At 39.1% G+C, this 27,334-nt stretch overlaps 1 protein-coding gene across 1 annotated transcript in view; it reads right to left on the bottom strand.

The window, feature by feature from the left end:
- Positions 1–22,275, bottom strand: part of EIF3H (eukaryotic translation initiation factor 3 subunit H) — an 89,791-nt gene extending 67,516 nt beyond the window's left edge. The window contains exon 1 of the mRNA XM_074577711.1: positions 21,770–22,275. Coding sequence (XP_074433812.1) covers positions 21,770–21,889 — 120 coding nt within the window. The 5' untranslated portion in view covers positions 21,890–22,275. The remainder of the gene's footprint in view (positions 1–21,769) is intronic.
- Between the last annotated feature and the right edge of the window lie 5,059 nt (positions 22,276–27,334).

Consider the following 27,334-nt stretch of genomic DNA (forward strand, 5'->3'; position numbering starts at 1 on the left):
TAATGTCTGTTAGCAAACAGATTAGCATCAGCTCAACCACCCTGAGAACAGATTTTGTACACATACTGGTATTTAGTGAACATTCTACAGGGGAAAAAAAGAAAGTTAAGTTAATTTACATATCAGGAATATATATTTGTCGGTAGTTTTCTCCTTGGCTGCTTAGTAGAACTTTATGTCACAGTTTTGAAAAACAACACTAATGAATTGAAATGCCACAATATAGGTTAAATAGAAGAAAAAGGTGACTAGAAAACAAATTCTTTACAAACACATTGTCTTCTTGGGGTAAAATGGGAAACCAAGAGTTACGTATACAGGCTGCTTGTGAGGTGGAAGGAGAACGGAAAACAAATACCTTTTTCCAACTAAGTTGGATGTAAGTACTGAAAAGGACTAACACCCATCGGTTGATTGTTCATTCACAATACCAGTCACTTCTGCTTTCTCTTGCATCCGGATACACTCACACTGGAGCCTCTCAATCACAGGTAGAGAACACTGTTCCACCCCAATACACATTTACATCTGTCCCTCAGGTCCTTTGAGGACTTACCTTTTTAACCAATTTGTCAAAAGAGGTCTACCAAGCAGAGAGATAAAACGGTACTTTGGCTATATAAATCTCATTTCATGGGCAAACTGTAAAGAAATTAAGATCAGTGGGCAGTGAAGTAGAATTTAACAATGCTGAAAGCAGTACAGCAAACACAAGTTCGAGATCACCTAGACATAGAAGATGGATGCCTTCTACTACAGAGCCAGCATATAAATAATATTCAACTTGCATTTAGTGTGAAGTTAAGGTTTATCATACATTTGCCATAAGCTCTGTCTTCTGCAGTCAAGGAACCCATAATTCACTGGACAGAGTACAGCCCAGCATGCTCTCTGCCTAACTGCGTAACTATTCTCAATATCTTTACAGTCTTGTAAACTTCACCTTTTCCAGTATTTTTCTCTTCATTTGCTCTTCAGTTTTCTATGTACATTGACTGCCCCTGTTACTGTGAATCCTGTTTGCCCGTTGACTCCATTCCAGGAGCGTTTGTGACACGATGTCAATTTTATCACAGCATTTCTGATGATAATTGCTCGCAGAAAGCAGCCACAAATGAAAAGAGCATGAGCTGTCATCGAGTACCAATGATTTTTCAGGGAGATAAAACTAAGAGTTCAAAACTCTTCAATGCTAACCAAACAACCCAATACACAACAAAGTAATCGCATACATAAGTCTGCCATTTTCAATCTCCAGCCTGAAGACCACAGCAGATATCATCCAGGGAGATAAAGACCCCAGTTTAGTCCTACCTGCAAGTCAGTTTTCTGACGGAGTCTGAGAAAGGTAGCACAGAAGGTCATGAACTCAATACTCTAAATTTCACACCCGTTAGCAAGCTGCAGAACTTCAGGTTTATGACTGCACTGGAAAATACATTAGCTACCGAAATCATTTATAGAAGATAAACAAACAAGTCTGAGAAATGCATCCAATGACATGCGATTCTTGGTTTTTGTTCTAGAGAGTTTTATTTAGTGCATACGACATGAGCCTTTAGTATAGCAGGCTCTTAAACTTGGATTGAAAAACCTGCCGTCAAAATACTACCATATAACCAAGAGGGAAACATGCACTGGGACTCGCGCCTCAGTACTAACAACAGACCTTCAAGTGTGAAGTGAACTCACTTCTCTAGAGATAACAAGACCAGTTTCAAACACCTAAAATGTCGTTTCCATTTGTTTGTTAGTTTAGATACAACAGGACGAACTGATCACTATATAAATGACAGTGTCATGACATTTCCTGATTTCACTGCACAAACCAACACTTTACATTGATTAAACCATGCACGCACCCCCCCAAAAATAAACCCTAACGTGTATCTAGAAATTTCCCCAAAAAGATGTTATGATGAAGCATAAGAACAGAATCAGAATAGTTTTATTGTTCTGAAAATAAATGTAAGAAGTGTTAATATAAATAACGCAAGTAACACAATACACTAAGAAATACAAATCAATTTTTCCAAATGACACAGGAAAAAAAAATCCCAGAAAAATCTAAGTGAACATCAGAATAACCCATCTTTCATCCAATGCTGATTCACTTTCCAAATACTACTTACAATTCCTATTTACCTATTAATCTAATAAAAGATATTGCCTCTTTGTACAAACTATAATTGTTTTTAAATACCCTTGGACCCTTCACTGCTACACTGTTGCTACATAAAATTAACAGTAACCAAACCACATTTCAACGGTTACTGCTATTTAAGTAATGCAGCTGGCTAACCAGGAAAGGCTATGTATTCAAGTAGAAAATATATCAAGTAATTTGACTTACTGTTAAAAAAAAAAAAATCATATTTCTAAATTCTGATACCTCTGAACACATAACTCAATGATTGTATGAAGCTTGATTTATTATGTAAGAAATATTTAGGTACACAAAGACTCTTTAGAAAAGAATATACAAATAGCTACTAAATAAAACCCAAGAGTCCCACAGCCTTGTAAATTTAGTGTTCAAAAAACCAAAGCAATTTAATCACTTGGAGTAGCCACTTGTGAGATTTTAATGGCCATTAATCCTCAATTAACAAAAAAGGCAAAAAAAAAAAGTTTGCACTTCAGCTGTGTTTCTAATCTTCAAATCTTCAAAGCACTGCTCAAACATGAACATAGTCATACTACAAAAAAGAACCATTCTGAAACTATTAAAAACTTCAAAGATAGATATTTTAGCTGTAGGAGTATAATGCCGAATTTTAACTTTGGCTACATCCCGACATCACAGCTGTTAATTTCAGAAGTTTGTATCTCATTACAGAAATACCTGTAACATGAACTGCCAGCTGAAGTATCATAAGCCTTTGGGGCGGTCCTGGGAAGATTCCACTGTAAGGACACGAATATGCCAAGATGCACATTTCTGTATTTCTCTGAAGAGAGACAACAGCAAATCAAAGCACTGAAGATTCATTTATGAATGTGTCCCAGAGAGCTGAAAGACACCACATTGAAAGCAGATTTCCAGTACCTGTGCTGTGCCTTACAGATGTGCTATCAAACATGAGAGAGCTTCTGTTAGCCCACTGGATACACGATGTAACAAGCTGATTTACAGTCTTAAATCAAGTATTTAAGCTCTTTTGAACGCTTAACATTTTTTCTCACCCAAGAAAGCTTTGTCGGCACAACCACTAGCACCAATTGCCAGCATCTGGGGAGAGGATGGGGAGAGAGTGTAAATAAGACTGTGTTATGTAGCTGTTTTCAAACCAACCATAACTGACACGGGCATCAAATGTGGGAGATGCCACGACACCACATCCTCTCCATATTTAACACTACTGAAAAACTGTGATCAATATTTAGCTCTGCAAAAGACGCTTGAAAGCTATTACCACTAATAGTGTCTGATATATTTTGAATACATCCGTATCACACATGGAGCCTTCTCCATATGAATTCTTAAAACTCAAACCACAAACTTTTACATTTAAGCATTACAGCATGAGCAATTTTACTTAAACTCCTTGCACAGACCAAGTTCAAGGGAGAACTGTTAATGTAGTTTTGTAAATGGATAGATCTCAACAATGATTACTAACGACGACTCATGCAATTGAGTTTTAATTATGCTAAACTCAAGGATACCTGGAATCAAGACGTCTACCTGACACACATAAAATCATAGAACAGTTAGAGTTGGAAGGGACCTTAAAGATGATCTAGTTAAAGATCATGGGCAGGGACACCTACCTCTAGACCATATACAGCACCTCTGGAAAAAAGAGAGTTAATCTATTTAATACTATCCAAAAAAAGACATACCAAATTTTACGCATCAAATTTTGTGCTAATTTAGTGCCCTGCCTGCTTCCCTAGCTCACACTACACCAAAAGCAAATCTACAAGCTGCGTTGTGATGAAACTTCACCAAGGTAGCTACGCAAAAATGAAATTTGATTAAAAAAATCAGAGAGTTCTGAAATCCTCAGGTAAGTGCAGAACAGCTTTGCTTTTAAACAAAGACTTGTGGGATGGGAAGAGAGAGAAATCCAGAGCAAGATATAGTGAAACATGTACAACGTTAACATTTTTTAGTAGTTCCAGATGAGGTGGGGCAGGTTTTTTGGGGGGCTGGGGGTTTTGGGGGTTTGGGGTTGGTTTGGGTTTTTTTTGCTATAGACACACTGCAAACAAATGCTTTTCCTACACTTACAAATGAGAAGTTCTGGAAGCTGACCACGCAAAAACTTGCCTTGAGCTGATCTGTCTCCTGGCTATAGCACCACTTGATAAGGCAGTAACAAAGTCTCTCAACTTTCCTGCCAGGAGAAAAGGAGCTCTGCAGTAAATTAAAGATACCACTGCAACGGTCAAGAGTAAGAAAACATATGTCTAATACACATAACGCTCTCCTCTGGATGATTAAGGAGACAGATGTTTACAATGACACATAAAAAATTCCAACTTAATCAGCACAGTCCACAGAAACATGTTCTAGAAAGCACTGACAGATACCACGTCAAAAGCACAAAATCAGGTTGATACCGTAGTCCCTTCAGGTGTTGGATACGAAGCTACATGATGCAAGACTGCCACCACATAAAGTCATGCCATGAGGAGAACTGAAAATTAGAGGTGAAGTTGAATTTTCCATGTTATACTAATCTTGATAAATATGACAATCTCTACTGACAATCAAACCTGAATTCACTTACGTGCATATTCTAGATCATCTGCAGAGATTTTTGAATTTTTTCTAAGTTTTCTTATTCAATAGTGCTGATTTTTTGACCATTCCGACATGACTGATGTCTAAACATTTATTCTTTTCTTCCTCATGCTCAACTTTGGAATAAAAGCTCTTAGAACTTAGACCAATTTTATGTCAGGAGAAGTAAAAAGAAAAATTATTGTTTTCCATTAGGACCTTCAACATCTTAAAGTAATTGTTTTGACAGGTATCTTCAACTTTAACTATGATTGGTGGCCAAAAATAAAGCTAATTTAATTCCCTGACAAGTAAGCAGAGAGATACTTAATCTGAACATACTGTACAAAATCTACGACCAAAAGGACAACACTGAGTAGACCTGAAAACCAAGGCAACTTTAAAAAAGTGTTGTTTCTGAACAGCAAGTTCAGAAATAACGAGTCTTAGCCCTCATTGTTCTATCTAGCAAGTATAATAGTCATCCTTTGGACAGAAGGCCTCAAACGCCCCACAATGTTTTACCTTTATCTTGACTGGCTAGAGCCCCAACACCAACATCTACAAAGCCTTTGAAAATACAGTTCTTGGAATAGTATGCTTACATTTTATGTCACTCAGCAGGTAATAAACACCAGATGTTAAAATCTTATTTCTGAACTTGCCAGAAATTTGGGGCTTAAGAACAATAATTATATAGAACGCATAACAGAACGATGCGTGCCATTTCATACCATCTCAATCAGGTGCAAATATCAAAATCTCTTTTTTGACATGAGAGTGGAAATTTCCTGGAGCTGAGCCTGAACTCCGCTGGTCTGAGGTGGGCCTCAAGCAGGGGACACTACATATATTTTAACTATTTTAACGCTGAAATTATAAAACATAGGATTCCGTTAGTTTTGTCTCATGTAGGTCCTCAGTACCAAATTGTTTTGGAAATCCATGTTGAACTGAATGACTGAACGGAGAATATTCCATCTTGAACTGTAGGGCTTTTTTTTTTTTTTTTTTTGGCTGGGTGGGGGGATGTTACGTGCTCCAGTATTATTTGAATACTTTTGATTATTAGGAAGCATATGAAAAGCACCTAAAGCTTTTTGTTCCCTGGGTGATTTATTACTTCGGTTGGTACCATATCACCCGCTTAGTCTGTAAACCTCAAGATTTCTGATTATTATGTACAAAAGGGAACATCAGTAACCTTCAACAAGTACTGCAGCTCCACAATATGTACATCAAGCTGAAGAAAACTACTCAAATCGTAACAGATTATTGATTTAACATCAATATTTTCAGTTACTTCTACTTGGTTTAGGAACCCTACCAACCTATAATTATAGGAACCTTAATGGTTTTCCATATTACCTCCTGCCTCATAATGTGCTTACAGCCATCCAACTCAACACTCTCCTGTGGTTTTGTTTTGCAAAAGGACAAAGTAGGTGATAATATCCACACATAGCATTAAGCTACATGGAATATACCGTGCTGTTTTATCTCAGTAAGCCGCTGACTCAAAGCACAACTCAAAGTCAGTGACAGGCCAAGAGGCATTTTATGCCTCCTTCCTGAACATTAACTGGTTGTGTGCACTCTTTGGGGCACGGCTGGAAAAGCTGTACCTTGCTCACCCTGAAGCTCAGTCTAGAAAAAGTAGACATTCGGTTCCTGTTTCACCTTCTGTAACTGTTACACAGATTACACGTATCTCAGCCATACGGTCAACACAAACTGCATGCAAAGCTTAAACCACCACCAGGTAATGTCCCACCTAAAACAAGCATCCACAGTTTCAGTTGTTTCGTTCCATTTTTAAGAACTACTTCCGAACTGCTGGAATTCAACAGCTCTAGAATTCCCTTCAAGCAAGAAGGACAAGTGGAAATGGCCCCAAGTTGCACCAGGGTAGGTTTAGATTGGATATTCGGTAACATTTCTTCACCAAAAGGGTTGTTAAGCACTGGAACAGGCTGCCCAGGGAAGTGGTGGAATCATCCCTGGAGGTATTTAAAAGACGGGCAGACGTGGTGCTGAGGGACACGGTTTAGCAGTGGGTTTTGGCAGTGTTCGGTTGATGGTTGGACTCAATGGTCTTAAAGGTCCCTTCCAACCTAGACAATTCTATGACTCTAAGAGGGAAACCCACTCTAACATGAACAGGGCCTTCCTCTACGGCGATGCAGCGACCTGCACCTTCCAGCAGCCCCAGCGTGGTCACTCACACAGGGCACTGCCAAGGGACTGGCACATACGCTGTATTTACTGAAGTACATCCAGCTGCTATACACGTGGGTTAGCTTCTCGTTTTATTACCGGGATACTTCAAAAGCTGTAGGGATTTTTTTATTTTAAAAAAAAAAAAAAACAACAAACAAAAAAAAACCATAAAGCCTATTAAAAAAAAAAAAAAGAGGCCAAATTACAGAAATCACTAATTCTACATAAAACCAGACAGGACACGAAACAAAGCGTTAGTTAATACCTAGAACTAAAACAGGTAAAAATCTCATCTAAAACACAAAATGAAAAAGATTTTGCTACTGATACAAATAGGTAGGTGGAATTCAGCCTGAAGAACTGAAATAGTGCAGACACTAAACCTGTTTCTCGACAAATACAACATTAAAAGGGGAGATTACTGGGTTTTGGTTAGAGGTCTGTTGGTTTTTCATAGGCTGTGGTTTTCCTCAACTCTTATCAGGAATTTACGTTAATCAGCTAATGTCTTGCAGGTGCCATGAAACATCTGTTTAAGTCATTTATTTACTCACCTCCAAGCGAGCTGCTTGTTCTTGCAAAGGGAAGAAGTTAAACACAAACCGCAGTGCACCAAAGGAAATAGTCATTAAACAGTGAAGAAAAGCAAAGTTTATTAAAACGCAGAAACATAGAAAAATGTTACTCGAGGTGTGTTGTACCTAACAGGCCAATTTCTTCCTGATTTTTGTCCTGCTACATTTTCATTTTTTTCAGACTGCACAAGAGTTCAGGGTAACACACATCTCCATGGCTGTTCGCAAACCATTAGTACACTTTAAATACTGCCTCAACGTAAGGAAAAATGCACCATTACATTTGTGTATTTAAATTCTCCATTGCCCTGTTCACACACTGGTATAATGTATTTCTCCGCAGCACAAAGTTTCATAACACATTTCACAGTACACGGGTTCATGCTCATTCCCATGGAAACCATCAGGGCCACAGGCACCGCAGAACCACTTCCTTGTAGAAACATTTCCGTAAGGCAGCCCCAGGATTTCAATCGTGCAAGCAGCAGGGCATTAGATGTTATTAGCACACTGTTAGGAGACAGCGATAGGGCTGTGTAATAAGATTAACATCCAAAATTCTGCTAGTTACAAGTGGGACAGAGCATTTCCCCAGGACTACTTACTGTATTATTTCTCCTATTTCACAAGCCTCACTGAACTCAAATCTTTTGAAAACATTCAGTACTTCAGGCGTTTTTTGTAAATTGCCAATACAATTTATATTTATTATTTTTAATGAATTCGATACCTAACCATGATTTCAAGAATGAAAGCTGACGAATACACTCCTGTAGAGCACAACATATGGAAATCATACAGAAGCAGTAAAGGCAGGCACAGTTTCAACATCTTCCACTTGACACACTAGAGCCTTACACTTACACTTCAACATACAGTCAATACGTATGTTCTAGGTATTAGCGAATCATCATTGTTCAAATATTCACCGTGCTTATTGAGCTAGTAGCGTATTTGCAAGTAAAAGGTTTTCTTGTCAGCATCAACTTCTAGCAGCTTCCTATAAGAAAAGATTTAAAGATGACAGCCAAAATCAGCAGTAGCAAATTTTATTTAACAGCCTGTTTTTTAATCAGATTGTGCCAAACAGTTATCATTTTGAAGTTGCAGAAAAACTGCAAGACAGTCACCCTTATCTATTTGACCTTCAAAAATTAGGAAAATAGGACAGAGATAGATGGGGAGGAGGGAGTGGGGGGTGATCTGAGGCTACCGATCTTTTTCAAAGACCATACCCTACACAACAGAACTGGAATACATACGCTATTTAAGGGTGTGTCTTAAAATCATGAGTTCAATCATTGTGCAACCGTTTTTTCCACATTCAAGCACTGATCCTTTCTGGCAAGTGCTTGGTTATGCACTAAGGGGCTGCAACAGAGACAGATCCTCCTAGTAACGGGTACAGCAATCCAGGGAATGGAGGTGGACCAAGCCTCAGTCTTCCTGCTGACTTAAAGTACAAAATTGAGGAAAAAAACATGAAAGTCAGTTATTGCTGGTAAGCTTCAGCTTCCCCATCTTTCCTATAGAGATAAGACTTGCCTTTGTACCACCATCTACCTGAACATGGCCACGTGAAAACCGCTTCTAGAAGAGCTCCATTTCTAATAACAACTCTGTGACAGTAAGATTTAAAACAACCATTCTAAATTTATCACTGAAAGCACCAATGGATAAAGCAGTATAGCTTTCAGGTTGTTCCCCAAAAGCCATAGGATAGCTGCAGTAAATACCCTGTATGTCATCCGAAGTTCAAAAAGCTTTAAAACAGTGAGGTTTTTGCATTGATGGTAATGTAATAGCAAAAAACACCTGAGTCTTAAAACTCAACCCTACGTTAATGAAGAATTTTGTCAATGAGATTGCTTGTTTTCCTCAGATATGCATAAAAAAGAAAGACCGACAAGAAGTGACTTACACCTCCAACTAGCATCATAAACACTAAATGGGCACAACACCTCTTTAACAGGACTAGGTACAGATATTGTGTATTGCACAGACATGGGGCTCCACGGAATGGGAAGGATGTACAGCAAATGGACTGCAAAGCAGGATAAGACGTTTAAGCAGAACAAAGGCAGAGACTGACAAGCCTCATATGCTCACAGCAACATCCTAACCCTTCTTTTCCAGTAAAAGAACAAAGGTTTATAGAAGAGAATTAGCCTGTTATTGTATGTACGCAGCAAAATTCAGGTGCATCTTCAAATTCCAGTGAGTAAATAAGCGTCTTTATTAACTTTATAATTAGATTAAACCCCCCCAAAAAGTGAACAAAGTGCTTATCTTAAATATACATCCACATACAAGTCATTCAAGAATATTTCCACACTTACTCCTAAATAACCTTGTGTATGCATGTTACAAAAGACATTATTAAAGTTAAACCAGTTACACTGTTTTTGTTTTGCATTCTCAATTTTAGACTATTGGATAATCTTACAAAATATTAACAAGAATTCTTACTATACAGGCATGAAATTTTCCAATTTATTACATTAACAATGTATTTACTTTCCATTAACATACTATTATGCAGGAACATAATGTAACTGCTAAGCATTGCTGTTAAAGCAGGTATCACATCTCTGCAATCTTAACACTGCCTGAAGATCAAAAAAAAAAATAATATGAAAGGACAGCATGCTCAAGACTATCATCATTGAGAATGTATTTTGAGCATGTGTTTAAACATAGAAAAATATACAAAGTAATCACATCCAAAAAACGTCTCTGGCAAAGATTAATTAAAAAAAAAAAAAGACTACAGCAACAATAAGTTGAAAATGCATTCTCTTCTTTCAAAGACTAGAAAAAACAGAAGACTTGTTTCTCTTCTTACAAGACCTCTCCCAAGGCCTGCAAGATTCATTTGAAAGGTAGAAGAAAAAGTCCTAAGGCATAACAATGCATAAAAGATGTTCATTTTATACACACCACGAAGGGACTTTCAACATCTGTACATGCCATTTTTCTGCCCGTGGCCTGCTGTATCTCATACGCTTCCCTCAACTATACCATGCTGCGTGTCAGCTGTAAAGATTTAATTTAGTTACAATAAATTGAAAACCAAATGAGAATATTTAAGGATGTTTCAGCGTGCAAGAGGACACGACGCATCGTCTCAGCAAAGCCAGCAAGTGTCACCTCCCCTCTCGTAGACACCCAAGCCAAAATTAACACCTAAATCAGACACAAAGGTAATGCTTATTGTCTCATTCGGTTCTGACGTAATATTTTAATCCCTAAAATGTAGTAAAGTATTTGAAAAATGGTTGGTTGAAATATTCTTTTCCTTAGTATTAACACAGCCAAATAGGTATGACAAAAGCACAATTTACTGTTTTCAACAGCTATGCATACATAATTACAAGGCAGGAGACCAGTTTGATATGCATATAGTTGGAACAAAAAATAATGAGATGTTTAACTGTTAATGACAGTAGTGTGGAGGGCAACACTTTATTTCTCCTTGCACACAGCAAAAAAAAAAAAAAAAAAAGGATGTTTTGAAATAATATTTTCCCCTTCGAGTCTTGAAGTGTAACGCTGCTCAAACATTTAAACCACCTCCACATTTAGATTAACTCCTTTTGTCAGCACACTAGTTTCACGGTATGAAGTGAGACCAGATGTTCTAGTTTTAAATGCCTCACTAGAGTACACTTACCATGACACTTAGTAGACGCTGAGTGCACCGATGCATTCTTACAAATCATTTAAAGTTTGTGCGCTGTTAGCAAGTATACCTGCTATCCATTGGCAGGGCACACTGAAATTTTAATCCTCAGACCACCATGATGTGGGTACTTTACCTGTTTCAGATTAAGAAATCTCAAAAGGGATAGTGTCTATATTTAAGAATTAAATCAATAGCAAGTACAAGAGTTTACAATTAAAAGCAAACCACAAATGTCTCTTCTTTTCTTCATTGCTAGAGGAAAGCACTCACGGATCCAGAACTGAAGGAACCTTAGATTAGCAAAACAACAAAAAAAAAAGAAAAACCAACAGATCTTTTTTATTTTGCTTTAAATAGAAATGTGCCAATGTAAGAAGGGGCATAAAGAGCACAGAAAACAGATAATATTCTTGGCACACTTCATTCAGCTCTTTACCGCTTTGATTTGTACCACTGTCACTCTGGTAACGGACAAAGCCAACCCAGAAAATCCAGCAGGTCAGACACTGTGGGACATTACCCATAGAGTGCCATTAACTGTCCTGCTGAAGTGTAACGAACGGAGGTAGCCAGCTGGAGGGGAGAAGGGGTGGGAAAGACAAACGGCAGTTATAGCCTCAAAACTTCACTAAGCCTGAAAAATGGGAAGTGTTATATTCCAAGGAGGTTCAACTTGCTAATACCCATCAATGCTTTCTCTTCTGAATGTAAGCACGGATTATATGTCAGAAGTTCCCCTCTGGGTTATATTCATGCAACTCAGTGTACCTGAAAATTAACAGAAAGTATATACATATCACCCAACTAATACAAAACACTTCTGTCTTCTCCACGGTTCAAGGTATCCGTGAACACATCAAGCTAGTATTCAATTCACACACTAACTCTCAGCGTCAGCTTAGCCTGATCTAAACTTTTCGGGAAACCAATCAAGGAAAAGTCAAAGAGATTAAACTTCAAACTAAAATTCCATTCAAACTCCTTTGGAGGACACATACAACACCATACAGCCAGAAGGACGTCATAGCCTAAAATACCGTTCTACAGCTCTGCAATGTCAGGAAACCGTACAGAGAACAGCAGGCAGAGCACACAGTCCAGGCGTTTTTGCCAAGTCTTCAAAAAGGGTAAAGGAGAGGGAAAGAAACGATGAGAAAAGCTAGGAACAGCACAGTTATCACAACCTGAGAAAACATCAAAATTTCTAGCCAGTTTAATATAGGCTTCCCTGGTATTACCAACTTAAAATGAGAGGTACCCAAATACTACCAGATTTGATTGTTTTCCTCCCAAGAGGGTCAAAATCTTTAAAAAAAGTGCTTCAAAGAACATTTTCAAGATGAGCCTCAAAAACTGATTCCCAGTAAACATGATGTTGTTTTGTTTTATTTACTATGATCAGACAAATCATCCTAAAAAAATTCTCACCCCAGAAGCTAACTAGGCCTTCCCTATCAACAGATGAAGGTATCTCACATGCACTTAGGACAAAAATGACTGGTAATAACAAAACAAGGCACAAGCATCTTAAATACCACAGATGTGAGTAGAGTAACTATTGAAAAACAGTTCAATAATTGATAGGATTTAGGGTTTGGGGTTTTTTTTGGTTTGAAGGTTTTTTGGTTATGGGTTTTGGTTGTTGTTTTGTGGCGGTTTGGTTTTTTTGTTTTTGTTGGTTTTTTGGGTTTTTTGTTTTTTTTTTTTTAAAGAAGGTAGACTCACAAGCTTTTACCTATGTTAAAAAAAATTAATAAAAAACCCTCTACATACCATAGATGAGAATACAAACCATTAGGCACACTACATCACCACCAAATCAAGGATGATGTAATGAAGCTTACAGTAACAATGTTTAAGTAAATCAGTCATATCTGACACAAGAGAAACACCTGTACTATAGTCACACTGGTGCAAATACAAATGCAAACAAGGTCTACAACTTCTAACCTTTTTCTTGACATATTTATGTTTTGGCTAATGTGTGTTTATATTTAATTTAGATAAATTGACAAGGATATCTTAAGGTTTAGCTTAAGTCCTATACAAACTTTAAAACATGCAGCTAAATATATATTCAAAGACTCACAGAATTAAGTAGCTGGAACAAATATTACCTGGCATTAGAAGACCATCTTAAGTACTAACATGGCCTCTAACCCTCATCTCAGAGTTTGATGGCCTAAAGAATTAGGGATGCCTCACCCATTGCTACCCATAAAGGCTTTTGTTGAAAGTTCTAGCAATATTCATTAACTACAGTATAGCAATTTGTTACTAGTATTAAGGCTTTCCACATCAGCAGCTATGAAGATAAAGGAATAGAAACCTATAGTTGTTTCAAGAAGTCCACGTAACTTTTCATACTTTCTAAAATAAATAAAATCTGTGTGCAATGGGCGTAAGTGTAAACAGAATTCATATACAGTGGTTTAATTCCCATTAACAAAATAATAAAAGCAACGTGCATATTAATGCTTTAACATGTTGTTAAGACTCCAGATACATTATTATGCAAGAGAAATGTATAAGAAAACCTTATTCAGTCTGCCAACACTGTGTTCTCCGAAAGCTTCAGTGGATATAATTTTCTGAATGCATACATAAATTCAAGAGGTTAGGATTTTAAAAAGAAAAAAAAAAGTCATATATTGGTGCTTAAGGACTTAGTTCAATGAGGAATTATCTTCCTTCACTTTTACTCTCCTTCCTCTAATATCCTCATGCAGAGGATTTGCAAAGAATGAAATAGCTTCCCAGTAACAGCTATTTCCGTGTGACTACTCTGAAGGCAAACCTGATTAATAAAAAACACTTATTTGGTCTAGCAGCCAGCACACTTGCTTTGCTAAAAGATCCCCATCTCCCAACCCACAGCTGTTATTTTCCCAGAAGAAAGTTCCCATATACCCAGTATCTACATACTAATGGTCAGACACGACCCACAATCCACCATATGGAGTAATTGTTTTTGAATATTAGTTCAATTTCTATATTACATAAGCTTTTGTGTTCATTTAGTAAAAATGTTACTTATCCTGTCTGATCTTACATCTCCGAGTGATACACGAGTTCATCTCTGCTGTTACAGTTTTTTATCTTGCCTGGTATCACTACTAAAATTGTGAGAACTGCACAACTATGCGCAAGAGGCCTTTACAAAGTGCAAGTTTAGACAGTTGCGCAGGTTTAGAAGTTTCACTACAAAAGCCTTCTAGAAAAGTCTCCAAGCTTTGATGGAAATTCAGGGTCTCTTCATAGGACTACACCCTTTCCTGGTACTTCCAACACTAGACAATTTAAAAACTGGAGAATCCACAGGCTGCTTCCTTATACAAAATTAAACTTTTGTGTATCCCAGTAATAAGCTTACCCAAGAGTACAAGTTTGCAGGATGAGGCTACATAATAATGGAAAATCTGTAAATGAAGAAAAACAACGGAAGTCTCACAACACCCTACAGCCATCAGCCTGCCACTTCCAGTAAAGCAATGTAATATTGAGCCTACATAATGTTATCATACATAGGATTATTTTGTTGAAAAGAACACTAATATTGCAAAAGCAAATGCTGAAGTTATTACAAACACGAAACAAGGTTACCCTGCAAAATTCCATTGCAATAATGCAGCAAACTGGATGACAAGAGTTTTTAATGCCAACAAACTAACTCGCTCCATCTGCTCTCGGGGTCACAGCAGAGTTACTTTAGTACAAGAGTTCCTTCACCCTCTTTGCCTCATTTACTCACTTTGCCGTGCGAGAGAAAGGATGCAAAGGTACTACAGAGCACACGCTTGGCGCTTGTACAGTTAAAGGCTACAGCCTAGTGCATATGTACAAAAGGCCAAATAAAAAAAATGCAACAGCAGAATAGTAATTGTGAAAAAAAAAAACCTTACTATTTAAGAGATAATAAATATCAGGAAATGCAACTAATCAGGTTTGTTTATTACACTCTGTTCTATCATTATAATGGCTCTCATTTAAAATTGCAGATGCAAGAAATTCAAGTATCTTTATCATTAATCCAATAAGCACAAAATTAACACAGTATTTCCTTTTCCCCCCGCTCTCATTTCAAATTTTCCACTACAAGACAAGAAAATAATCGCATTTTAAAGACAAAAGCAATATTCCACAAGTGGGTTTATATCTGAAACCCTGTACAACAGAGTAGTGCTTCATGACACAGTCATAACACCGAAGAAAACCAGAAATGTTTTTTTGTTACATTATCTCCCTGGCGTAATGCAGATCCCAAATGAGTACAGGAAAAAGAATTAAAAAAAAGAGGAAAGATGATGCTCGTTAGCTTTAAGGAAACAAACACCAAGATATGAAAAAACCTGAACCAGTTGTTCATGATTCCATGGAAAGGTTATTTTCAATATAGCTATCTGCATAAATCAACAATACAGCACCACCAACCACACTCCCAGAAAATATATGATTTTTAGAGACAGATACAAAAGTTTTAAGTACGCAATCGCAGTTTAGACTTAAGATTCGTTTTGTAGAAACAAGGAAAATACCCAACTTTACAAATTCAGACGACTCAGACTAATAAATGTTCTAAATAAATTTGCTAATTTATGGATCTTATTCTGCATTTTGACACCACTAAATGCAATCAGTTGGCAACCCAGCCTTCCTCCTTGCAAGAAACAGCAAGGCACAAGCATCTTTTCTTTTCCTGGATTAACACAGAAGCTCACTTGACTGCACAGGTAGGTACTCTAAAAGAAAACTGCCATGTCTATTCAGCTAACTTGAAAATTTCTTTCTATCCAAAGGAATATCTGCTGCTAATATTCTAAAATCCATCAACTTTCAGTCTGAGATTTATTGCACCTTACCTACTGAAGGAAAAGAATGTAAGGTCAGTGACCAAATCTGACTAATTTCAGCAGGTGAATTCCAAAAAATTCACCCCCCACTAAAGAATTTCTAGAAATACAACAAACAAAAGTCCACCAACACATCTTGCAAACAAAAGAGAAAGATAAGCAAATAATGCAACTGCTTTTCATTTATTTCAGAGAATGTGTAATAATTATTAAGCCTTTGGGGGAAGATTCTGAGAGTGGCTTTTGAGTTCTCTGCTTTGAAGGGTCATACAACCATGAAACTGAAAATCTAGTCAGCTTATAAGCATTGAAAAAACAGCTCACAAAGTCCTGCACAACCTAGTCTAAACTACATCCATTAATTTTGTCAGAAATATGCAAACGTTCAAGCTATAATATGGTTCTCTTACATACCTGGACTTGACTATCTACACAAAAAACATCAGAAGGGCCTCCAGCAAGTGTAGTAAAAGCTACGCATTACAACCCTTGCTTTACCTGTTGCTACGTCTCCATTCAGCAGGAAAAAGGGATTGTGTTGCACACGAGCAACCAGGAAGAAAGCCTATACTATTTCTTTCCACGCATCCCTCGCACACACACACCAGAGCCATGCTACCCTTTCTCCTCCATATGTGAAGCTTAAAAAAGGCATGTCCTTTCTTTCCATGAAAAGGCAGATTACAAAATTTTGTCTCTGTTCACAAGGGACAAGAAATCCTAGATATCTGGTCACAACCGCACCTCTTCCAATCTCTAAGTGACATCCCTGCAATTAAATACAGTTGCAATCAACTGTGAATGCAGCTGGTACACCTCGAACTAGCTGCCCTGATCTACCAACAGCCAGGTGAGGGTATGCAGAAGTCCCAGAACTAATAATAAACCAAAGTAATTTTTAGTCTTCATATGTCTGAGTTTTGTCACATTCTCAAATGGCAGAAGGTGATCATAAGGTGATCTTAATCCTGTGTTTCTTTTAAAACACAACTACAAAACAGCTTGAGGTGACCACATCAGACACACATGTTCCAATGATATAAGACACTGAGCCAGTGGAATTATGAGTCTAGTTCCCTATAGAATATAAACTTATATGATGTCCACGTTCATATGTAAGTTCTTCCACCTATACTTCCAAAGTTGCTGGTTACTTTACTAAACTTAAGACAGATACCTCTCTTGAAGAAATAAGTTCTTAGGGACTCCACCCAAGTAGATATCTGAGCAGAATAAAGAGACTATTTGAAGAATAAGCTCACTCATCTTCTAAAACTGCCTTTATAAAGCAATCCACACAAGGTAAAAAAAAAGCTTACAGGACTCCACATGGAGAAATGGCTTTAAGAAGGTGAGAGCTCTAATTACGTTCAAAAACCTACTGCAAACCAAGCTGCAGAAACCCAGGCATGGGGTTTTTTTTCAGTTCTTACATTAAAAGCGTCATTTGGTCTTCTACAATTATTGCAAATGGACACGCACAACAAAATTTACAATTACTGTTTTTAAGAACTTCAGAAGGTATTTAAGATTTCTCGTAAACCTCTTTGAAATCGTAATCATCACAAGTTTCAGTGATCAGGTAAATGCTAATCTCGCAAAAAAAAAAAAAAAAGAAATATGAAAAGGTTGCTTAACTACAGCCATACAGAAGGCCAAACACCCCTCCGCCCTCCCCCCTCAAAAAAGAACAGAAATATGCATATGACCACTACTGCTGTGAGCAGAAGTTTTCTTTGGGCTACTCAAAAAGAGAGAACACGATGGAATCTCTATCCAAATACACTGTTGAAATTTCCATAACAGGAAGCAAAGACAACAGAATGTGGCGAATTACACTCATCTTCCTATCTTTTTCCTCAGGATGGTAAAAAACTTAATATACGAAATCTTAAAAGAGTTTGTATCCGAATGAATCTGAATGAAAAAGCACACTATAAATGTGAGTTTGTGGAGGCATTTTTTTACCCTGTGATTTCGAACATTTCTTGCAAAGAACTACTTTGGAAACTGCTCTCATTAGACGTTTATTCATTAAGTGTATAATTTTTCTGACACGCTGCTGTATCAACAAAAGCTCAATGTAAAAACTTAAACACATGGGACACTTTGTTTGCTGAACCAATACAAGCTGAATCAGCACAAGCACTTTATGATAGCATAAATCAGTGACATATTAGGACTTTCCATAATATGCAACTAAACACATGTTATCCCTTAGAGTTGTATAAATTCTTATATAAACTCCACATCCCTGCTCACTAGGGATGCGTTAAAACCAGTGATCTGTAGAACAAGCATAGGCTGCCACTACTAATCCTTATTACTAAATAAACCCAAAGCAAATCACAATATTGTCTTAAAATAACAGAAGTCTCCTATTTCTATTCATCACATAGCCTAAACTGCAATGCTCATTCAATTCAATAATTCGGAAGATGACCAGTTCCAAAAAGAGGGCACCTCAAAGGTACCTTACTTAACAAACCTCCTCAACATCAGTGGCTCAGAATCCACACGCAATCAGTGTCTTTTTCTGTGTTGTAAAAACAACTGGAAAGAGACAATTTTCTTTGACACTGCAGTCGTTCCTTGTATTCCTGAGATGAATGAAGAACACCATCCACTTTTGCTCATCGTGCCTCACTCCTAATTCAACATTCCTAACTTGAAACTGTCAATACATCTGAATGCACAGATAACTTCTGTCTGCTACAGATCTCTCAAAAATGAGCTGGAAAACAAAACAACATTCAAGCTATCAAAAATAGAATAAAATACTTAGAATCTTATTATCATACTGATACAGTAGCTAGCCGTATGTATCATTTGATGACTGAGACCTTAACTATCTAGCAGAAATGCTGATAGAAAAGGGTACAGACCGGTTTTTTTCCCGCTCCTTTCTGTCAAACTGTGAAGATTGGAAATTTAATTTAATCACATTTAATTTCAGAAGCATTTTATAAACAATCATTCAGGTACTCCAATCAAGTTATCAAGTGTCTACAATCTGACACAGTTCTCCCTTAATCTTCCTAAATTTTGGTGCTATTATTTTTGTGGAATACTCTAATAACACTAACATTTTAAGAAGTTATGCGGATTTAGTCTATCTTATTAGTCAGGGTTTCATTGTTAGCTTTTACTTCTGCCATGACAGTGCTTTTTAATTTACTATTGTGTTACCCGAAACAAAATTCCACTTGATCTAAATCCAAACTACACCATCACGTAATAAAACAAAGAATTAATCAGATTAAAATAAGAAATAAGTTAACTATAGCATGGTCTACTTGTACCAAATTTAAAAGGATGCCAGAAACGTAGGTATTGCTGCATTGTTACGTATTATGTTTTAAGGTCACATACCTTAAAAGGTACCCTAAAAAAGAGATTCAGAACTTATTCTCTTCATTACTAATATGATTTTCTTTTACTTTACTGCTCCTCTGAAATAACAAACTTAATAAAAGTACTTTCGCATTCTCATATACACAGAAGACTGACGCATCTTCTATTTTGCATACACAGACCCCCCCAAAAAACTACATAGTGTGTCTTTGCTTTCAAAGCAGTCCCATTTGAAAGCATTACTTCTGTCACTGCCAAGAGATGTGGCGCCAGTGGAGAGAAAGAGATCACTAATTTGCTTGACACCCACCAAAGTCTGTCCCCTGTTTTGGCACGTAGTCACCCTGGTCATCATCAAGATGACTGATGAAGTCTCATCACTTTCTGAAAGTACAGATGAGACATTTAAATAAGATATTAGAAGCATTTTAGCAGAATTTCAGTAAGAGATTCTAAGGACTTGCAATGGGAGCCATTTTGTTTACATATCAAGCACATTTATGCCAACACTTCACCACAGGCGTCATGGAATTTTGTGAACCACGCTGTTAAGTGTCCTGAGAATGCTTTGTGTAAGATCCATTGAAAGATGTCTTCTGCATAGTGGAAAGGGGAAAGCTTTCCACTGTTTTCAGTAAGCCACCTTCCTCTGCACAGACTCCACTCAAGAGGCACCACTGTGCTGTACCAGAAGAATACACAAGGACATGGAAAAAACCAAAAGCATAAAGCAAAAAGTATTCATAGGTATTTGTTGGACTGTCAGAAGCAGACCACCAGGGCCACTCATAGTTGATTCGAATGAACAGTAGTACACAAAGTAGATTACATATCCAATAGAGAACTGTTCTCTTTACTTCCTTAAAGCAGAAACAAAAGAAATCAAATATAATAGTTGTTATTAAATCCAAAATTGATAAAACAGCTTTTATACCAACAGAAATGGAGTTAAAGGTGCCAACCTGTATCCTGCTCTTAACTATTCCCTTTTTCTTTGTTCCCTCAAACTTGCTAGTAAAAAGCCACACAAGCACACACCACTGTCCATCTGGCACTAGCCTGCTTGCAACAGCAGCAGTTTGCTGTCAGATGATATGTTTTTAGGGCTACATTTCATGACTGGTCAGTTTTCACCACTCCTTGAAAATCCTAAGTGCAGCATAGCCACAGATACACAGACAGATGAACAGAATACCGCAGAAATACTCTAATTAATTCAAATTTTCTCTTTCACAAGAACAACTATAGACAAATAAGTTATTCTTCCTCTTCCCAAACATTTACTATACCGCGTAACTCCAGGATAATGAGTGGGGACTATCACTAATAAATGCCAATTAGGCTTCAAAGCCCCAAAATTACAATTTTCCTTCTCACTACCAGTATACTGATTCTCCCTCACACTTCAACCGTACAGTGTTCTGGTCATATTTGGGAAAGATGATGCAGAAGTAACAAATAATGCTTCCAACCTTAAGGAGTTTACATAACTACTTTTTCCCCACTTCACGTCACTGTAATACCAATTGTATGAAACATGACCTGACACAAAAACATCCAGCACCAAAGCCAAGAACTGACTTCTTCCCCTTAAGGTCTGCATGGATCGCCTCTATTATAGAATCACAGAATGGTTTGGGTTGGAAGGGATTTTAAAGATCACCTAGTTCCAACCCCCCTGCCATGGGCAGGGACACCTCTCCCCAGACCAGGCTGCTCAAAGCCCCATCCAGCCTGGCCTTGAACACTTCCAGGGATGGGGCATCCACAGCATCTCCGGGCAACCTATTCCAGTGCCTCATCACCCTCATAGTGAAAAATTTCTTCCTAATATCTAATCTAAATCTTCCCTCTTGGTTCCATTCTCTACTAAACCCTTCAATCCCTCCTTTTCTTTTATTTAGTATTAATAAAACACAGCAGGCATCAGTAGTCCTAACAGAGAAGGCAAAAAAAGCACGATGGATTAGGGAAGGACCCACCGTGCTCACCTTCTCTCACACCTCTGGAGTTTTCAACAGCCTAAGCTACGACAAGCAAGAACCAAAAACCCGGGCACCAGAGTGGAAGAAAAAAAAGCAAATATTTAAAAGCAATTAATTCCTGTCCCGTCCCTTCGCTTCCAGGAGAGAGGGAGCCGCTCCCCTCCAAGGGACAGCACAGGGGGAGCCCGGCCGCGGCTCGGGAGAAGGATGGAACTGCTCCTGCCTCTCAGGGCACCACGGCAACCCCGGCCCCGGGACGGGCACAGGCCCCGGCGGCGCCACCGCCGCACGGACGGGGCCGGCCCCACGCGGCCGCCGCCGCCCCGCCCGCCCCCTCCACCAGCGCCCGCCCTGGCCCCGCCGCTCACCAGCCCGTCGATCTGCACTTGCTTGACGGCCGAGTCGCCCGTGGCGGCGGCCTTGCCTTTGCCTTTCGAGGCGCCGAAGCCACCACCGGCAGCGCCGGAGCTCTCCTTGCGCGACGCCATCTTCCCCCTCACACCGGCCGGAAAGAGAAAAACGAAACACCGGAAGCAGCGGCAGCGGCGACGGTGCGCGGGGAAACGGCTCCGGGCGGAAACCCGCGGGGGAGGCGAGAGGGGCGCATGCGCGGTGCCGCCGCTCTCCCCCCGGCGCCATGGCGGCGATTCTTCAGGGCCTAGGCGCTCCCTCGGGGCCCGGACGGTCTCCGGGCGGTCTGGCCCGGCCCTCCTTTGGCTTTGCCAGCTGGTACGGCGGCCCCAGGTGGTGCTGGAGCAGGAGAAACCCTGTGCCTTGCGCCAGGCAGCGGCGGCCACCCCGCCTCAGCCGGGACGGGAGGGGGGCTGAGGGGCCCTGTCTCCCCGTCTTCCTCCCCTCATGGCGGTTGGCGCCTGGCAAATCGTGTCTGGCAACTCGGGAGCCGCAGGCGATGGCGATGCTAACGGCCACGTAAAGCCACGGCTGTGCCACTGGGCCAAAGTGGGCCCAGCCAGCGGGACGAAGTGAGGGTCCCCAGCAGGGCTGAGGGCAGGTCTGTGCATGGAGGGCTTTAAACCCAATAAACCAGCTTCGTTTCGAGGGAGGAGCACTTTCAAGAGATAATAGATTTGAAAGCTTTGGATTTTAGCTTTAAAAAAGCATACTGCTGCGAAGTCAGGTGAATATCTGTCTTGTTTTGAGCATGAATAACAAATCGTGTGCACTGGGAGGGGATACAAAATCTTAGCATTAGATATAAAACCCTGAACTATCAACTAGTTCTGTTGTTCCCAGGAAAGCGTTTAAGTGTTGTATTAGAAATTGTTGGGTTTGCTTTGCTGCTCTTTGTTGGTGTTTTTTTTAAAGAATTTCAAACGCTACACGTTCTTCTGAAAAATGAAATGGGCTGTGAAAGGTAGACATACCAAACACCCCAAAGCTGTCCAGACGCTATGCCAAATATGTGACCTCTTAAAAATTCACCATGAACCTTTTCAACAATGTAGTTGACACTGATTTCTCACTGAGGGAAAGGAACATACCAATACCAAGATGTATCTGCATTTTCCAGCAGACACAGACCCAGCATTTGCCTGTTCCTATAAAATGGCCTTAACATCACAAGAATATTCACTGCCAGCTGCCGGCATCAGAGCTGGAACAAATTCAAGCAAAGAATCTAGAATAATAATCATCCCCACTAGGCAAACCTAAATGCCACCAGTGTCACTGACCAGATCTGCATTGACTAACGAGACCTGGATACCCAGCTTAGCTAAGAACACCTCATGATAGATGCCTACAGTTAGGTGTGATGAATCCCACTTTCAATTTCCCTTTGGGAAAAGTTCTATTACACGGAGATCAAGGGTGAAGTTTGGAATCGCAGCGTCATTGAGGTCAAATGTACCTTGTGCCCCAAAGAGACTGAAGTGAGCATGAGCCGTGGGATTGGGGCATTGTTGTAAAAAATAGATTTGTAGAGAGGCTGATGCAATAACGACGCGGAGTTTCAAGGCAGTGCGCTGTGGCCAATGAGCTCAACCATCACGTAGGTGTTGCAAATTTTGAGTCCTGCCCTTAGCAGGTTTCCATGGCTGAATGTTGCACTCCCACTGGTGTTGCCTTTTGAAGTTTTTCTAGAGAACAAGGTTGCTTGATTCAATGTTAATATTTCTTTTTGCTGTTCTATACACGGGCATATCCAGTTTTAATTTACAAATATGATCAAATAGCTTTAATTAAAGAAAACTGAGATTAGAAACCAGTATTATGGTAATATAGTGGTTTTCAACTCCCGTCCACGGACTGCTGGAGATCTGTGGGCTACTTCAAAGATGTCAGTGAAAGGTATTTAAATAGACAAAACATGCCTTCTGTCAGTAAATGCACGGTGCCTTACCACTAGCAAATCGTTAGGGGTCTGAAAAGGAATGAAAACCTCTGGGATAAGACAAATGTGATACGTTATGTCCTGCCTATCAGTTTTTGAACAGAAACTCAATGTAATTTAAAAAAAAAAAAAAAAAACAACACCCAAACCAACAAGTAGCTACAGTACAGAACATCAGCATGTTCAAAGAGGTTGCTGTGGGCACCCAAAATAGCCCTATTTGAGGGACTGGCATAGGGCTCGCATTACTTAATGCACTGCCAGAATAATTCAGTCAATTTGGTTAATTATGCTTAATATGAAAAATGAAACACAAATATCAACTTTCTACTTCATAGAACTTAGCAGATCCAGGCAAGAGGCCACAGAAAATTTTGCCATTGAAAACACTGAATTCTTGAAAAGGAGGACATAAAAAGGATGTCAGACTTAAAAATTTTATTAACGTTGCCCAAGCTACTCCAGAAAACCACAAAACAGACGACTTCCATCACAAAAGAGTTTAGAAAATTCAAGTAGTGCACAAATTCCATTAATCATTTTTAAATGATACTCCAAGTCAAAAGACAGCTGGAACCAAACAAAACCCTTTTATTCCCCAGTCCTGCGTAAGTAAAAACCTTGGTATAATTCAGATGTGTCATTTATCTGTATGGCACTGCTGCAGCCTATCAGTGCGACGAGCAGAACTGATGTTGCTAAATGGAAATTATCTGATCAAGGGTTCAAAGATGTAATCCCTTCCAAATTGTCAGACCGACGTTACCTTAAGGGCGAAACCAACTTGAATTACGTTTGTGTGTGCTGCAGGCTAAGAACACGCACATGAATCGTAACCAAAGATGGGATAACCTGCAGTGACTTGTTACCGCTTGGTAAATGGGTCATGTCTGAATTCCATGTTCTTCCTCCCTACCCTCTCAGCAATTCCAAATATTCCTAAGCATAATGAACACCGTAATTTAATTATCACAAAGTACAGAGGAATAGGGAAGAATCACTTGGGATACACGTATAGCAGTCTGTACTTGCACTGAGACCCAACAGCACCCCAAATAGCAAGTTGTACTAACTACAATTGCCTAAAACAACAACAATTATCTACAAAAAAAAAAGTTTCCAGTAAAATAATCTCCAAAAGTTGGTGGCAACAGATTCTCCTAACACAGACTTAAAATTGCCTTGTAATATCTTGCACCCTTACAGAAGTCTGAAGTTCAGAAAAGCTCTATTTTCTGGAAAAGATGAGGTATTCAGGCTTAAACTTTCAAACATCAAGAAACAGGGGCACGTGGCACATCTCCCTGTGAATCTATTGCTGACCTTTTTCAATGTGCCTTTATACGTAACGTACCTACTCTGCCTTAGCAGGCGGGTGCATGGCTTAAAAATGAAGTAACTAACTAACTTGCTTAAAAATGAAGTAAGTAACTACTTCTTTATCAGGGAGTGTAGTGATAGGATGAGGGGCGATGTTTTTAAATTGAAAGAGGGGAGATTTAGATTGGATATTGGGAAGAAATTCTTTACTGTGGGGGTGGTGAGGCACTGGAACAGGTTGCCCAGAGAAGTTGTGGATGCCCCATCCCTGGAGGTGTTCAAGGCCAGGCTGGATGGGGCTTTGAGCAGCCTGGTCTGGTGGGAGGTGTCCCTGCCCATGGCAGGGGGGTTGGAACTAGATGATCTTTAAGGTCCCTTCCAACCCAAACTGTTCTGTTCTGTTCTGTTCTATTCTATTTCCTATTCTATTCTATGGAAAGTAAGGCTTGTATTTGGGAGAACTGTAGTGAATATAAGGCTCTACTTAATCCCTATGTTCAAGTAAAAAGCTTATTCTACATAATTCTACACATGGCATGGTTTCTTAGCTCCTTTTGAAATCCCTTTCTTATTGACAGGATGCCTTTTGATAGTAGCCTCTCCATTCCACACCACTTTCACATCCCACAGGGAGAGTGAGAATCCTTATGACAAGAAGGTCTCTCTGTGTCCGTGGTATCTCAGGGGGGTTGACCACGGCCAAACCCACCCAGCCTCTCGCTCCCTCCCCTCTCCCACGGCATGGGGAGAAAGCAAGAGGAAGGCAAGAAGAATTGAGTTTCAGAAGCCATGGGAAAGACAAGATCTCTTAAATGCTCATTCTTTTCTTTCCTTTGTTAAAAAAAAAAAAAAAAAAAGCAGGTGGGAGAAGATGTAACAGGGACCCTCAGGTGTCCCCAGCAGACACAGTTTTGCCAAGTGCAGGCATTACTCCTCCACTAACTGCAGTTATGTTCCGTCGCGCTGCGTGCCATGTGCAGGCAACTCCAAATACCGGCTACAGCCTCAGCGAGCAGCGTCGTGTATAAACCTTGTGGAATTCAGGCGTTCCAGCCGGTTATGTTCTGCTGACCGCAGCATTTTAAGTCTAAAGGAAATGAAATATCCCCTCGCATATCAACCCATGTTAACAAAAGTTCTCCCTGATAAATAAGGTAGCACTTATTAAGTGCTTCTACACCCACTTTGTTCAGATATCACTGATTGCTTCACCAGATGCAAGTCACTGAAGTCAGACCTTTGCGTACGTATTTCTGCAGCTTCTACAACATTCTGTTTCACTGCTAAATAATAATATTCTGAAGGGTCAGATATTCATCCAATGCTTTCTACTTTCCACAGAGGAGCTCAATATGAAAATTTAAGCTTAGTCTCCATAACTGCATGGGCATTTTGTGCCAAAGAATTTTTAAGTACTGGTATTTGTCATGAGGCTAAATGTGATTTCAGAAGTTATTGGTGCCAATATGGAAGTTCATTCCGCTATTTTTTCTAATTTTCTTCAAGAGAGTCAAAGTGAAGAAATTGGGTTTATTGGATTTTTTTATTTGAAATAGGAAATGGAAAGTAATAAGGTGCAGGAGTGATAGAAAAATGGTAAAGGTGGGAGCTGCAACAGCATAGAAACCCCCAGGGACAAACATCAAATGCAACAAAGGAACTACGGGACCTGAACGTGAGCTTTGAAAATTCAATTTATTTTCTGTAAGAATGGAGGTTTCAGAGGCCATGCTCTTAGACAGGCAGCCTTTTAGCGTATGCTTGACTAAATGTAAAAGCATTGCTGTAAAAAAAAAATGGAGTGGCTATCATGGACACTAGCATAGTATGGTATTTCTGCATGTTAAGGAAACATTTAAAAAATATAAGTTCTTTTTTTGGGAAAGTTGGGTTTTTTTCACTGCTCAACTTTTTCTCTGCTTTTTCAGTAACTGTTTTCCAATAAATGTTTTCAGTTACCTTCTATTCTTATCTACTATTTTTACATTCCAGGTGGTTTATAGCTATTTTTTATTATTAATGGGTCATTTACTATAGCACCTCTAGACCTTTAGCATACAACTAAGAGGAGCAAAAAAGTGACACAGGAATAAACAATAAAATCATCTAACGGAAAATGTATTTGATAAAAAAGCCCGAGACATTTTAAGTGCTAATTTTGGCCTGTAAAACAAACTTATTTGCACAAAATTATTATATGTTTCTAAGCAGAGCCAGACTCTTGCTGTAGTATCAAGTTGGAAATTTATGTGAGCATAGA

Source organism: Larus michahellis, chromosome 2 (assembly GCF_964199755.1).
Source record: "Larus michahellis chromosome 2, bLarMic1.1, whole genome shotgun sequence".
Taxonomy (NCBI): domain Eukaryota; kingdom Metazoa; phylum Chordata; class Aves; order Charadriiformes; family Laridae; genus Larus; species Larus michahellis.